The sequence below is a fragment of the Oryx dammah genome, unplaced genomic scaffold (assembly GCF_014754425.2).
Source record: "Oryx dammah isolate SB20612 unplaced genomic scaffold, SCBI_Odam_1.1 HiC_scaffold_18, whole genome shotgun sequence".
Lineage (NCBI taxonomy): Eukaryota > Metazoa > Chordata > Mammalia > Artiodactyla > Bovidae > Oryx > Oryx dammah.
Genome location: NW_024070202.1, coordinates 63,102,884 through 63,117,846, shown reverse-complemented (window position 1 = coordinate 63,117,846; position 14,963 = coordinate 63,102,884). Strand labels below are relative to the sequence as shown.

The following is a 14,963-nucleotide window of genomic DNA, read 5'->3' as shown; positions in this document are numbered from 1 at the left end:
AGTCATCCTGGCTCACTAAGATGAACTCATAATAAAGATTTGTTGAACATACAAGATTCAGTATGGAATCAAACTCTCTTTAGCAAAAACTCTTTGAAGTCATGATTCCTGGGAATCCTCTGGAAACATGTGACCCATGGCTCTGTATTTGTGCACTGGATTTACCTGGTCTTGTGGCAATGCTTAACAGTCCTGTGCTATAATTGCTGATGATGAAGTGGGACAATCCTGACCTCTGTCTTGCTAACACTATGCCGTTGCTTCTTTCTAGGTCAAAGGAAAGTGTTTGACCTCCCATTTGGAAGCTGCCTCTTTCGCAGTGATGTTTATGACAATGGATCCTCTTTTCTCTATGATAACTGCACTGCATGTACCTGCAAGGTAAGATGGTTCTGAGGGGCTGTGGTCCAAAATGGATAGCATTTTGGTTTTAATGTTAACACTATAGCCAAACATAATAATGTGTTATTTATGGTAACAAAGCATTACTGATGCCACTTTATCTGTAAAATTATATTGCATGTTCACAAGGAAGTTTAGACATAGGATCCAAATTACAAATCACTGTTATCTTCCCAGGACCAATAAGTGAGCTCTGGGGGTGAGAATTAAACTCTGAGGGGCTGAAGCACTTATAAAAATCAGATAAATGCACATGGTAGTGTTCTCTGGCTCTAATTATTCAGGATGAATTCTCTGACACACCTTGGCAATAAAAATGGCTTTAACCACATGCAAGAGAAAAGAAGCCAACTCATCAGAAAAAGCTGTTGCTGCGAAAGATCGAGAACAGAAAAAGAAGGGGGCAACAGAGGATGAGATTGTTGGATAGCATCACTGACTCAATGGACATGAGTTTAAGCAAACACTAGGAGATAGTAAAGGACAGGAACAGCTGATGTGCTGCAGTCCATGAGGGAGTCAGACATGACTTGGCGACTGAACAACTACAGTAAAGAGAAAAGAAAGGCATGGGTTCACAGCTTATCGCAAAAATAAACCTGGTAGTTTGGGAAGAGAGTATTTATGTGTTGTTCATCGTACCATTTCTTACTTGAGTCGTTACACACTTTTCTCAAAAGGCAACCACACATCTAGTGACTGGTAAAGAAAGAATTCCTCAGCTCCAGAAATTTAAAGGGATTATGCACATCACACATTCCTGGACTGTGTTTATATGGTGATTCAGTTCTGAAACCAAGAAGAGAATCATTTACACGGAGGACTTTAGGACCATTCATTAGCAAGTTAACCGAAACATCTGTGTGACATGAGTTTAGAATAATACATTTTGGGGGTGATATTTGTTGTTTGTTTTTAATAACCAGAGGTCTGGAGAGGGAAAGAGGAACTTTTTCACTGTCAATCAGTAGCTTGAATTAGAGTTCAGAAGTTCCTGATTACTCAAGGCATGCTTTGTTAATGAGCATGCACTGCATTTTCAAGGAAGTAGCCGAGTAAGGGCTGAACTGAAGGGCTGAACTGTCTGTTCCCTAGCATTGAACAGCAAGTAATTCCAAAGACTGGAAGTACTTTCCTGAGGCCCTCTCTCTTGCATGGTTCATAGAATCCTGTGCTAAACATATAGCCACTCCTTCTGTTGTCTTGACCTCCATCCTCTGGACTTCTCTTTCTCTCCTGGAATTTCACAGGTTATAGCTTCCTCTTGGGGATACTGAGCCTTTGATGAAACATCACATTCCCGATTTTCTTGATTGCAGAAAAGCCAGGCATCCCAGGGATGGAAATTAGTTATGCTTGCAGCGTTTTGGGTCTCATTCTTTGAGAGATTCTTTGAGTGGTGATTAGCCAATATATCCCAATACTCAAAAGAAGCGTAACTGAAACTGTTCCTTCAAGATGTTTTTTATCAGAGTACAAGTTCACGGTCATTTTTGGGAAATGGAATACTTGAAGAATCAGGCTGCATTCATTTGGGGTGATCAGGATTGTTTTGTACCTGTTAGAGTTTCCCTCTCCACTGTCCCCATCCAGTGAGTGCCTTGGCAGGTACAGGAAACAGTTCTCTGAACACAATTCAGTTTTAGGCTTCAGTCTGCCTGCAGTGTCCTCATCTTCCTTGAGTTTGATTAGCAAACTCCTCTTCATTTACAGCAGCCTTTCTCAGATATCACCCCTTCTAGTGAGGTTTTCCCAACCCACCTACAGAGGTAATTGTTGCATCTTCTCTGCTAGCCCTATACCTTTACCAGTTCTTTTTTACCACATTATTATATAGTCTTTGTTCAGATGGTTATCTCCTTTTTGTGAGTTCCTTGAGGACAGGCACACATCCATCCATCTGTGTATTCTAATTGCTTAATCCAGTTCCAGGCAATGATCTAATGGTACTCTGTGTGTGTGTGTGTTTGTGTGTGGTGGGGGATGGTTGGTTGTGGGTGTATATTTAATGAAAGTTGGGAAATCTATCATGAAGTATGCATTATTCTAGAGCTGGTGAGTGCCCTTGTTTTTCAAACTTGAAATCAAAACATGCAATTTGACAAAGAATTTTTTCCAATTTATGAGTTGACTTATTTCTATGTGCCAGGCACTGTGCCAAGTACTTTGCATATTCCATTAAACTACACAATAAACTTGAGAGGTGTTATCATCTCCATTTTGAAGATGAGGAATCCAGGGCATAGGGGGATGGATTTGTACAAGACAATACACTTAATGAATGAACTGGCATTCTACCCTGGTCTTATTCAATTCTATATCTTATCCACTGTGTGATGTGATGTGAATAACAAATGCATTTTTTTGAAGGATCATCTCATTGTCGTATTAACCTTAAGAGGATAAGTTAGTGAGAGTATAGTACATGGTACCAGAAGTGCCTCTTGTAGTCATAGAATTGATGTAGTAGTTACAGAAGTTACATCCGTCGATTTACACAACCTATTTGTATGCAAGGCTCCAAAGTGAGTCCTCTCTCCAAGCTTACTGACTGGGTCTACGTCTTGGAGAGGGGTTTGGTCTCTTATTTCCCTGCTCTTTGTTCACACTAACTCAGCACTTTGAGGTCATTGCCAGTCTACCCTGGGACACTTCTTTCCTCCATCCTGTCTTCCGCTAAGTTTCATAAATATTTTGCTTTTATAGTCATTCCACCTGACAGTCTTCTCCAGGTGAAATTTCAGCTTTTGGCTGGGGAACTGGAAAAATTTACTCTTCTTAGGCTCCTCTGAACTTTTTCTTATGCATTGTTGAATGAGTCAGTAAGTACAACTCACTTGGCTATTTCGTCCATGGAATGCCACTTCTTTTGAAGTCAAGCCACACTCCTTAATGTTACAGATATAGACTTGTCACCCTCAGAGTTTAAGTGTCCTTGATTAAGGTCACACAGCTGATGGAAGACCCCTAGAACCCAGGCCTAGCTTTAGAATTGCTCGTTTGGTTCCTTTGTGAACACAGAACACACTAAGGAATTTCATCTTCACATGGAGCATGAGCTCTAAATTGTTACTCTTTGATCAAAGATATCCTGAGTTTACTGTCAGCTCTTAGAAGGTGTCATAAAGCCATGGGGGAGCCCTGAGGGAACAGTGTTAAGGAGGGTTGCAAAAGACGAGAAGGGCAGGAAAAAGGAAGGAAACTGGTTGGTCCATAGTGCACTGGGCCTTCTTACCCAGTGGCTGGAGCAGGCTATCCTATCAGTCTTTTGAGTATTAACTGATAAGCCCTTGGAAAGTGGGGGGCATATGTCGTGCTGTTCATAGCTTCCTCTTCTAGTCTAGATACTTAGTTAGCAAATAAAATTTTGAGGTGAATGAAAGATTTATTGCAGTGAATTAGAATATGGTATCTTTGATCCCTGGGAAGATTCCCTATGGAAGGAAAAGGCCACCCACTCCAGTATTCTGGCCTGGAGAATTCCATGGACTGTATAGTCCATGGGGTCGCAAAGAGCTGGACATGACTGAATGACTTTTACACACATCCTCAGCATATGTTTTAAAGAAGTTAATTGTGCGTTGTTAAAGGAAGACCAGGAGTTCCTTGTAGCTCAAACAGTAAAGAAACTGCCTGCAATGCAGGAGACCAGGGTTCGATCCCTGAGTTGGGAAGTTCCTCCGGAGAAGGGAATGGCAGTCCACTCCAATATTCTTGCCTGGAGAATTCCATGGACATAGAAGCCTGGTCTACAGTCCATGGGGTCGCAAAGAGTCAGAAACGACTGAGTGACTAACAGACACAAAGGAAGACCAGGTAGGATGCCTGGTGGAGGTGGAAATTGTTTTTAACTTCCAGTTTGCTTTTGGGCCCCCAGGACTCCACTGTTGTGTGTAAGAAGAAGTGCTCCCACCCTGGTGGCTGTGACAGAGGCGAGGAGGCCTGTTGTGATGACTGCCTCCTACGAGTTCCCCAGGAAGACACCAAAGTGTGCAAGTTTGGCAACAAGATTTTCCGGGTATGTCATGAACAAAGCTCGTGGGAACTACTGTAGGATACTGAGTTGTAGAAAGCTCCTAGCAAAGTGCAGATTGCAAAATTTCATATTTTGTGTATACATGTATGTATGTGTATAAAAGTACTTATTTATATTATATGTACATATATGTTTAGAGTCAAGGACACTTAGGGGTAGAGAAGCAACTGTCTGTGTTTTTCTTGGCTTTACTTTTGGTTTATAACATATGTTACACCTGTAAAACATTGCCTTTTCTAAATGTGGTGGCCAGTGGTTGGGGCTGAGCTGAGGAGTCCCCTGGATGGTGCAGCTATGGGGACAGCAGTCAGAGATGCGCGGTGCCCCTTGGCAAGATCCTGATTCTCTTAGAACCTTTCCACTAAGCTCCTTTTTCAGAGAGAGATTTTCCCATTTGGAAGATGTTTGGGTGAGGTTGTGGCCAGCAGAGCAGTTGAACAAAGATGAGAGAGTCCTGCCCCAGCCGAGTTAGTAGGGTCGGCTGCTGCCCATCTCAGGTGTGTTTTACACTGTCTCCTAGTGGCATGGGTGGGAGACTGGCCAGTGACCATTTAAATGTTAGGATTAAGATCACTGACTTTGTCCAAAGTGCTACCGATCTAGTCTGTTTTCCCCATGGGTGGAGGGAATTTCTCTGCACCTGAAGGTGTCATCTCAGAGTACCCTTGAGAACTGAGACCCTCAGAATCAAGTCAGAGATGGAGGCACCTCAGGCCCTGTGCACTTGGCTAGATTTCCTATTATGGAGCTGGAGGGAGCGTCTCGATTCTTACGACATCTGTAAAAAGGCTTGATGTGTCATGCCTAAGGGAAGGGCATCACGTGTGTATATGTGTGTATGTATCTGTGTGTTGTGGTTCCACCAGGCTTCCAGAGCTACTCATGTGTCCTCTTGACACGTCATCCTCTGTCTCTGGAGCATCCAGATGCGGTAGGCTCACCCTGATGACTCTTTTGTGTGAAGTGCTTTCCAGGCTCCTTGCAAAAAGTTCCTTTGTATACATGGATGGGGCCTGAAGTAATTTATGGAGTCCTAGAAATGTGCACTCAGAGAATTTTCAATAGTCAGATGCCCTTTAAAACAGATTCAGTCAGAGAAACAAAAGGCACTAGAGACATAGGTAGTCCTTAAAATACCTTCCAAAAATGAGAAGGAAGAGTAAGAGGCATAGGTAACATCAAAGATCTGGGCTGGTTTTTCTGTTTTTAATAAAATTTGCTGCTCAGATCCAGAAGCGCAGAAAGGAATCCTTGCTCTGTTTTCAGGCCTAAATCTATTGTCCGTAATCTTTTTTTCTCACAAGCAAGAATACACGTTCCTGCATGTTCCCAGAAGTACAGGATTTTTGTGGCTGAGCACTTGGCAATTGCAGATTATAAATCCAATAAGCCAAAGAGATGCCTCAAACAGCCTTTTCTGAGCTAGAAAATGTGTCCCAAGTGCTACCCAGCCCTTTAGGAGGAGAGTATCAGACAGGCAGGGACATGGGATGAACGGCTCTTGGAGTTTTCTGTGCTCCACATTTTCAGATGGTTTGCTGGTCAGGTGTCTGCCTGGCAATGGGAGTCATATGGATTAGTCTCTGTTCTCTGCATGTTCGTGCCCCATGTGGGCCAGAACCATGTCACATCTGGGAATGAACTAACTACCTCCGGACATCTCAATTAACTACTGGCATCTGGGAGAACTCAAACTTTTCAGTCCTATCAAATGGAAAAATTAGACCCTTGTTGCATCATGTAGGAAAAGTCTTGTTTGTCTTCCAGGGTGAAACTAAGTAAACAATGCAAAAGGAGCAAGATGCAAATATGACTTGGTTTGATGTACAAACATTTTTTTTTTTTAATACCCTGGAGGGGAAATGCATGCACACACACACACACTAAGATCTAGCATTTCTATCAGATCAGTTAGATGTAGATAAACACCTCATAGTAATTCAATCTACTGATGGAAACCATCACTCAGGGAAGAAATGCTTTCCTTGACAGACAAATCCCAGCCTCCAGCTTATGGAAGAATTCTGTGGTCTATCTTGCAGGATGGAGAGATGTGGTCGTCTGTCAACTGCACCATCTGTGCTTGTGTGAAAGGCAAGACAGAGTGTCGCAAGAAGCAGTGTGTTCCCATCAGCAGCTGCCCCCAGGTTCGTTTGCAGGTTGACTTTCTCTTTAAGCATCTTGAGAACCATCCTGTGTGTGGCATGGTCACCTCCCATCTTCTGAACACAGAATTCAGATCCTCCAAAACTTCCAAGTTCCCAAATAGACACATGTCCTTTGCAAAGCTTGCTCTTTGTTCTTTATGGTTCTTATCCAGATTCTAGCCTAACAGGGTAATATCTCTTACCTCGCTCTGTTTTTTACTGATCTCTCCCAGTTTTTTGTTTTAATGTCTCCAACTTCTGTTTGATCAGCTCCCTCGTGTCTTTTGCTGGGTTTTCTTTTGAATATCATAAAAGATCCTTTTGTTTTACCTCTCTCTTTCTTTCTTTTCAAATCAGTTTTCTTCCTGTAGCCATTCAAAGGAATATGTGGTTGTTTATTAATAAATTCCCCAAGGAGTTTCACCTGCCCAGTGGCACCCTCCAATCCCTTTTCTGAAGTTTTCTCTCTCCAGCCCAGGTTCTGTTGTAGTCCTGAATGGAAATGGCATCTTTATGGAAATCTCTCTTTTTAGAAACCCATAGTTCCAGTGCCCTGAATAAAGCATCCATTATCTTCCAAAACATGAGCTTCATTGAATTCACCTCAGCAACTTGAAACCTTTCAAGGTTTTATGCATTTTGGGAAAATGTCAAGCCTATTCAATACCTTCCAGTGAATGAAAAAATACATCCATATATTCAGACCATGTCTTCCCTTCTCTGTCAGAGACAGCTTTTAATTTTATTCACATCTGTTATTATTATAAACAAAAAGTTGCTGTTTTTACGTGAGTGCCAAATGAGGCACAAAAAAACAACAGCTGTTGCTATTGCACAACTGAATAAAGGGGGGAGAAAAAAAGAAAGAAAAAAAGAAACCCTAATTAGTCTTGCTTTAAAAAGCCTCAGACATAAAACTGAAAACCTCCCATAAAAGAAAAAAAAAAAAAAAAAAAACCAACCAGGAGATACAATAAGGAGAGTTGAGCATGGTCTGCTTATAAATATTCATTGGGAAAAATGGTATCACATTATTTTTGCCCGTCCTCGGGGAACCCTCACTGGTAATGAACTCCTGTGGCACATGTTAGTAATAATGGGCTTCCTTATTCTACAAGACAAAAACAAAAGGCTGAGCCAGCCTGGTGGCTCGACTAACCAGCCTCTGCAGGCCCTGGTGGAGTTCCCGGCTTCACTTGAGTCCTGCCACTTGTGGCAGGTGTGGTGGTCTGCATAGACCTCTTGCTGGGGGGAAGTCAGCGCTCTTTCTGTTACCAGCATCTTGGTTCCTGTGTCTTCTTTGTGGACCATATTTGGGCCAGGAGCATCCGTCCCTCCAGGCGCAGGCCTGGCGTTTCCCCCACCCCCACCCCCACCCCACCCCTGCCTTCTTGTCAGAGCCCGTCAGGCAGTGCCTGGCTCCTGCCTCAGGGCCCACCTTTTTGTTTCTAGGCAGTTTTCCAATCATTCCTTTGGTTCACACTTTGCCTTCTCAGGGGCCAGCACAAGCACCTTGGAAGATAATTTAGTTTTACCATAAAAATCCTGTTAAACACTTACTTCCCCTCCCCTGCATTGCTTTGGGAAATTAAAAAAAAAAAAAAAAGATTTTTTTAAAAAAATTCCTGCTCAATCCTTCCTGGCTACTATACATCTTTTTCTAGAAGTTTGCATGCCTTGTTGAAGAAGGATTGTGTGATTGCATTCCCTTCTTGACAGTCCCCCAGGGGCAAAGGAGTGCGTTTGCTGAGAAGGACTGAGGGTTCCACTGGGGACAAGTTCACTATGACAGTCATTCCATCACTGTTAATATGTCCTGAGACTTCCTCTGTCGTCACAGGACCAACCTCGTCTGATGCTGAGACCCTACCCCACCGCCCCTGCCCCCCTGAGGTGGGTGCTGTTACTAGGCCCTTCTTACTGATGCTTTCATGGGGCGTCCAGAATTCCTCAGCGTGTTCCACGTAACTCAGGAGCCAGACATCATAGCTTTCTCTTGATTTATTCCCTGCCTAATTTAGTGATGTTTCCAGCCCCTCTCTCATTTTCTGAAGAAAGGAACTGGCTGTTTCTGTCGAGGTACAGATGCAGGGAATCACAGAGTCACCCTTTGCTGGGGCCCTGGTTTAAACAGCTCTGTTTGGCTCAGACAGAGCACTGTATGCCATCATTCCATCAGCCGGAGCCAGTCTCCTTTGGATTTGTCCTCAACTGCTTTCAGGCAGGAGAAACCAAAGGAGTCCTCTGTGCCAAATAGAAACAGACAACAGAGCTCTTGGCCATGAAATTGTCATGTTGCCCCAAACCATGGAAGGTGGCATGGCATGGAGTTTTGAGTCTCATTCAAACCTGTCATAGCCTTTAGTGTACCTTTTTAAAGCATCAGACATGGTTCTAATTCTTTAATTATCAACTGCAATCTTTGTTGTTGCTGTTGTTAGTGTGATTTGTTTTTTAAGTACCTAAATCTACTCTTGATGCAATCGACAGGTAGTGAAACAGGGCTTGACACAAATCTTGGGCCACCACTCTGTGGTCTGTTTCCTTAGTTTCCTGTAAAGAGGGGAAAGAGGCATTTGTATATAGAGAGTTGTTGTGAAGCATAAATGAGATAAAGAAAGAAGAAAGTACAGCATTTTTTTCCTACTATATAGATACCCAATAAATGTTAACTTCTCTTAAAGATTAAGATGAGACCTCTCTCATTTTAAAAATCTGGAGTGAAAAGTTGGCCTATAAGGTCACACAAAATTAGGTTTGATTTTGGGTTATAAGGTCAACATTCAGAAAACGAAGAACATGGCATCTGGTCCCATCACTTCATTGGAAATGGATGGGGAAACAGTGGAAACAGTGTCAGACTTTATTTTTTTGGGTCCAAAATCACTGCAGATGGTGATTGCAGCCATGAAATTAAAAGACTCTTACTCCTTGGAAGAAAAGTTATGACCAACCTGGATAGCATATTCAAAAGCAGAGACATTACTTTGCTGACTAAGGTCCATCTAGTCAAGGCTATGGTTTTTCCAGTAGTCATGTATGGATGTGAGAGTTGGACTGTGAAGAAGGCTGAGTGCCGAAGAATTGATGCATTTGGACTGTGGTGTTGCAGAAGACTCTTGAGAGTTCCTTGGACTGCAAGGAGATCCAACTAGTCCATTCTGAAGGAGATCAACCCTGGGATTTCTTTGGAAGGAATGATGCTAAAGCTGAAACTCCAGTACTTTGGCCCCCTCATGCGAAGAGTTGACTCATTGGAAAAGACTCTGATGCTGGGAGGGATTGTGGGCAGGAGGAGAAGGGGAAGACAGAGGATGAGATGGCTGGATGGCATCACCGACTCGATGGACGTAAGTCTGAGTGAACTCCGGGAGTTGGTGATGGACAGGGAGGCCTGGCGTGCTGCGATTCATGGGGTCGCAAAGAGTTGGACACGACTGAGCGACTGAACTGAACTGACCCTTGTGTTACATGACATCAATGTCTTCATCTATATGAAGGAAAATGCTCAGCTCACTAAGTTTTTGGGCATCTTAATAACGAAAATTATAATATGTTCTAAATACTAACTTATTTTAAATCCTTACAGTTAGCTTGATGTTAGGTAACCTAAGGAATTTATCTAGTAGGATGTCTGTTTCATAGCATGTGCTTCCTGAATGTCCATTTTCTTCCACATTTCTTTTCCCCTGCGATTCCACTGAGTCAGAGATAAAGCAATGCCATTCTCTGACAAGAGCCCTGAGATTATGCATCTTCCTTTAAATGTCAATCATTAGAAGAAATGCAGTAGAGGAGATTACACAGTTTTTCCAGAAAGGTAATGGAAAATTACTCAGCATTTCAAAACCCTTAGCCCCATTTGGCTTTGACTACATAATAGTCAGGGATAGCATACCACTCTCTGAAAGAAGGAATCAGGTTGAATTTCATTTGTGGCACAGATATTGTTCATATACATAGGCCCAAGCTTGGGTTACTGTTTATTTTTGGCTCTCTCCAATAAGCAGAGACAGAATGAAAGCTTTGCATAGATTGATAGATTGACAGCTAATTCCCATTTCTACATGTGTGCATTTGGTCTCTAGAGGGCTACATTTGAGTATCAGTGAAAAGGTGGAATACAGACTGTCTCCATCTTCCCTCCATGTGAGAAAAATCACACCAATGAAACCTTTAGGGATTATGTTTCTCTGAGGATAAAAACAGGAAAGCTTTTTGAATGACTTTGCCTGGCTGTAGAACCTAATACTTAAAACTTCATTTTCACTACCATCATCACCATCTGGGCATCGAGTTCAAATACAGCTTGGATGAATTTCATTGATTTATCTGGTATGAAATTTAAAAAAGAGTTTTGTCCTCAGCAGACCCTGATTTTTAACACTGAACTCTTGTTTTTTTTTTTCCTTTTCTTGATTAGGGTAAAATTCTCAACAGGAAGGGATGCTGTCCTATTTGCACTGAAAGTAAGTTGATTGAAAATATGTTATTAATATTTATTTTGCAGTTTATAGTACAAAAAGAAAAATGGTGGTGTAAGTCTTCAGCCTCTTTTATTTCTGTAGGAATAGGATGGGATCATCTTACCTTGCTACAGACAATTAAAGTCAATGGTAATCCTTGCACAGAAGCACAACTAAGACAAATGTGAATGTTTCTGCTGGGATTTGTTGCTATGAGAAATTTAGAAGACAAATGGTCTGATGAGGTTTTAGGAAGGGCCAGGTGGCTCAGATGGTAAAGTGTCTGTCTACAGTGCAGGAGACCCGGGTTCGAGCCCTGGGTTGGGAAGATCCTCTGGAGAAGGAAATGGCAATCCACTCCAGTACTATTGCCTGGAAAATCCCATGGGCAGAGGAGCCTGGCAGGCTACACTCTATGGGGTTGCAAAGAGTCGGACACGACTGAGCAACTTCACTATATTATCACTATAGATAGCTTGATATGCCTTTTAACTGCTAATAGCATTTGCGACTAAAAGATAATGATATCCTGTAAAACCAAACATTATATATAACCTAGGAGAGATTCTTCTTCCTTCCTTATGAAGCCAAACAGTTGCCCGTCTTCCTCCCTCACCCTCACCACGGCTTCATCGCGGTTTCACTTGGGCACATCCTGTGATGCTCTTGGTAAAGAGAAAACAAGAAGTCATTTGGTTGGCAATGGTGTAGCCATCCTGTTATTTTTAACTGAGTTCTTGAAGGTTCTCTCTAACATGGCCGTTTTGAAAGCCATCTGGGACTGTACTATCCACCACTTAGACAGCATAGCAACAGATTTCGTGTTATCCCCACATGTAAGTGTGCCCAGATCTGTTAGCAAACCACTGTTTCAGTCCCCTCACATTTGTATGGTTTCTAGATAGCTTTCTGAAATGTTTCACTGAAGGAGGAGTATTCATAATGTCACTGTCAAATTAGTATGATAAGCAGGATTAACCCAGCCATAGAATCTATTGGAGTGTATTTTATGAGCCATTCAGGCTTAAGTGGGCTTTGATGATAGTTGAAAGCAGCTTTCACATGGAAACAGGTTTGTTTATTTCACTTGTCTGAAGTCAGAGTTTATATTACTAAGAGTTATCCTGGCTCTTCTTTTTAGACAAGAGGTACATAGGTTCATTATATATATTACCACATATACATATATTGCTATTCACACATACATATGTATATCTATCTCACTATTTTTTGAGACTGAGAAATATTAAACAATTATGCACTGTACACTGGATAAAAGTGCTGGCTGAATTAAGGAAAATTAAGTTATAAACTTAATAAAATAATTTTTCTTTAAAGACAAGGAAGTACATAAATTAAGTCAAAGGAGGCCAACGAAGTATATTAGTAGAGCCTGGGAATTATGCAGGAAGAAGAATTAGCTATGATTAACACACCAGTTGATTTTAAAACATATGTATAAACTATTACATTTAATCATCTTCCCAGAGACTCTCTGAGGAAATTTTGTTTATGGATGGTTTGGAGGCCACTTCCAGCTTAATTCTTTTTTGGATGTGCAGAGTCAAGCCTAAATTGATGAAGTTTTCCTCTGTATCCATGTCAATGAAGATGTTTACATTTCCCTAGAAAGTATCTCCTAGTTTAAGTAGAGCCCAACCGCCAATGAACAGACAGGTTACTTCTTCAGCTTAATAAGAAAATGTATGGCCAGGCTTGTACAGAAATAGCCTAAATCTTGAATTACCAGACTTTATGTTACAAGGATAATTGTTGAGATCATTGAGAGGAAAGTTACATTTCATTATTAGTTTATCCACATGGGCTAATCTTTGCAAATATATTGGGTTCACCAAAAAGTTCCTCCGAATTTTCCCATAACATCTTACAGAAAAAATAGAAAGGAATTTTTTGGCCCACCTAATAGCCTACTGGTGACTTATTAGAAAACAAAAAGGAAAGAAAAGAAGAATAGGGGATGAGTATGACAAAAACCAAACCAGATTTTTAACTGGTCATATTAAATATTAATTGGACATGTGTTGTACATTGTATTATAAGTATAAATGTTGTACATGTAAATAAGCCTGTGACTTCTGTCACTGAGAGAGGCAAGTTGGCAAGGGAGAAGTCACCCAGCTGGAGGGATGCCAAGGAGATGACTGACTCTGTGCACCTGCGTCCAGCAGGTCAATATGGGACGAGTCCAGGCATGTGGTTCTTGGTCCAAATCGAGGTGATATCATCAGATGGCAATGTCTCAATTTCCTTTGGTGTTCTTTCCGTCTGTTTACTCTTTCTTGCTCTCCAGCAGTTCTTCCATCAATGCTGTAAAACACATTCTACTTGGAGAGGTTTATTTGTTCAGATTGAGTTGAGATGGGATGACTTCCAATTTTTTTTAAGCAGTGCTTAGATTTTCATAGCACATTCAGGTAGACTTATTCCGATGTCCTTTAGTTGCAGTCTAAAGACCTCCTATTTTGAGATTCCTTTGTCATTATATCCAAGATCCAGAATAAACCTTAGAGCTCGTTTTTTTCCTCCTATGTCAATTATGAAAACTCTTCTGGTATATGAGTTTCTAAAAGAGGCAAATGAAGTTTGAAGTACAAACTAAGGCTAGTATTTTCTAGAACCAAAAAAATGACTGATTTCTGTCTCATTCAAATAAAATCACACATGCACATATATATACCCTGTTAGTTACTGCAGAGTTTCCAACCTCAGTGTTACTGATTTTTTGACCAGATAATTCTTTGTGGTAGGGGCTGTCCAGTGCATTCTGTGATGTTTAGCAGTGTCTCTGGCCTCTACCAACTAAATGTCAGTAGCGACCCAACAGTATCTTCAGAAATTTCCAAATGTCCCCTGGGGGGCAACATCACTCCTGGTTGAGAACCACTGGTACTCTAAACAGAAGTAACAGCATAGGTGAATCCAGAAACAAACACCTATGGTACTAACAATAAATTGACTCTTTTAATTAATTAATTTTAATTAGAGGATAATTGCAATATGATGTTTCTTGTAATCCATCAACATGAATCAGCCACAGGTATACATGTGTCCCTTAACACAGTGATGAGATGGAGTAGGGGCATAAAGTGAGGCTGACCTTTGCTGGTGTGAAAAATGACATTGCAGAAGCCTTTGGATTTAATTGAATGTGTTTCAGTATTTTCATTGCCTAGCTCTAGAAAAAAATTATAAAGGTATCATTATGTCTCAATTGATTCAAGTCACCATCTTTGTTTTATTTGCTAGGAAGCTAGAAATAAATTTGTATCTCATCTCCAATAGCATGTGGCTTTTGAGTAATACACTTTCTCCTGACTTCATCTTATATGTCTTTTACCTTTGGGTGTTTTGGATTATTTAGTACGGATGCATGTAAGCTATTTCCAATCCTCTTTTGGAAGAAGGCAAGATAAAAATAAGTGTTAGTCGCTTGAGTCGTGTCCGACTCTGTGACCCCATGGACTGTAGCCCACCAGTCTCCTCTGTCCATGGAATTCTCCGGGCAAGAATATTGGAGTTAACCATTCCCTTCTCCAGAGGCTCTTCCGACTCAAGGATTGAACCTGGGTCTCCTTCATTGCAGGCAGATTCTTTCCCACGTGAGTCACTGGGGAAGCCCATATTATGTATGTAGAATGGCAATCCACTCCAGTATTCTTGCCTGGAGAATCCCATGGGCGGAGGAGCCTGGCGGGCTGCAGTCCATGGGGTCGCAAGGAGTCGGACATGACTGAGTGACTCACACACACACACACACACACACACACACAGACATGCACACATGCATAAATAAAATGGACTGATTACATAGCATCCAATCTAAAACTTACTTTGGTTATCTGCAGTAGTTAAATGAGTATTGCATTATTTCCAATAGTGACATTACATCAT

General features: G+C 41.4%; 1 protein-coding gene across 1 annotated transcript in view; it reads left to right on the top strand.

Moving 5' to 3' along the window:
* The window catches only part of BMPER (BMP binding endothelial regulator), a 255,604-nt gene that overhangs the window by 146,441 nt on the left and 94,200 nt on the right, over positions 1-14,963 (top strand). The window contains exons 8-11 of the mRNA XM_040259659.1: positions 272-381; positions 4,280-4,420; positions 6,481-6,585; positions 11,009-11,054. Coding sequence (XP_040115593.1) covers positions 272-381; positions 4,280-4,420; positions 6,481-6,585; positions 11,009-11,054 — 402 coding nt within the window. The remainder of the gene's footprint in view (positions 1-271; positions 382-4,279; positions 4,421-6,480; positions 6,586-11,008; positions 11,055-14,963) is intronic.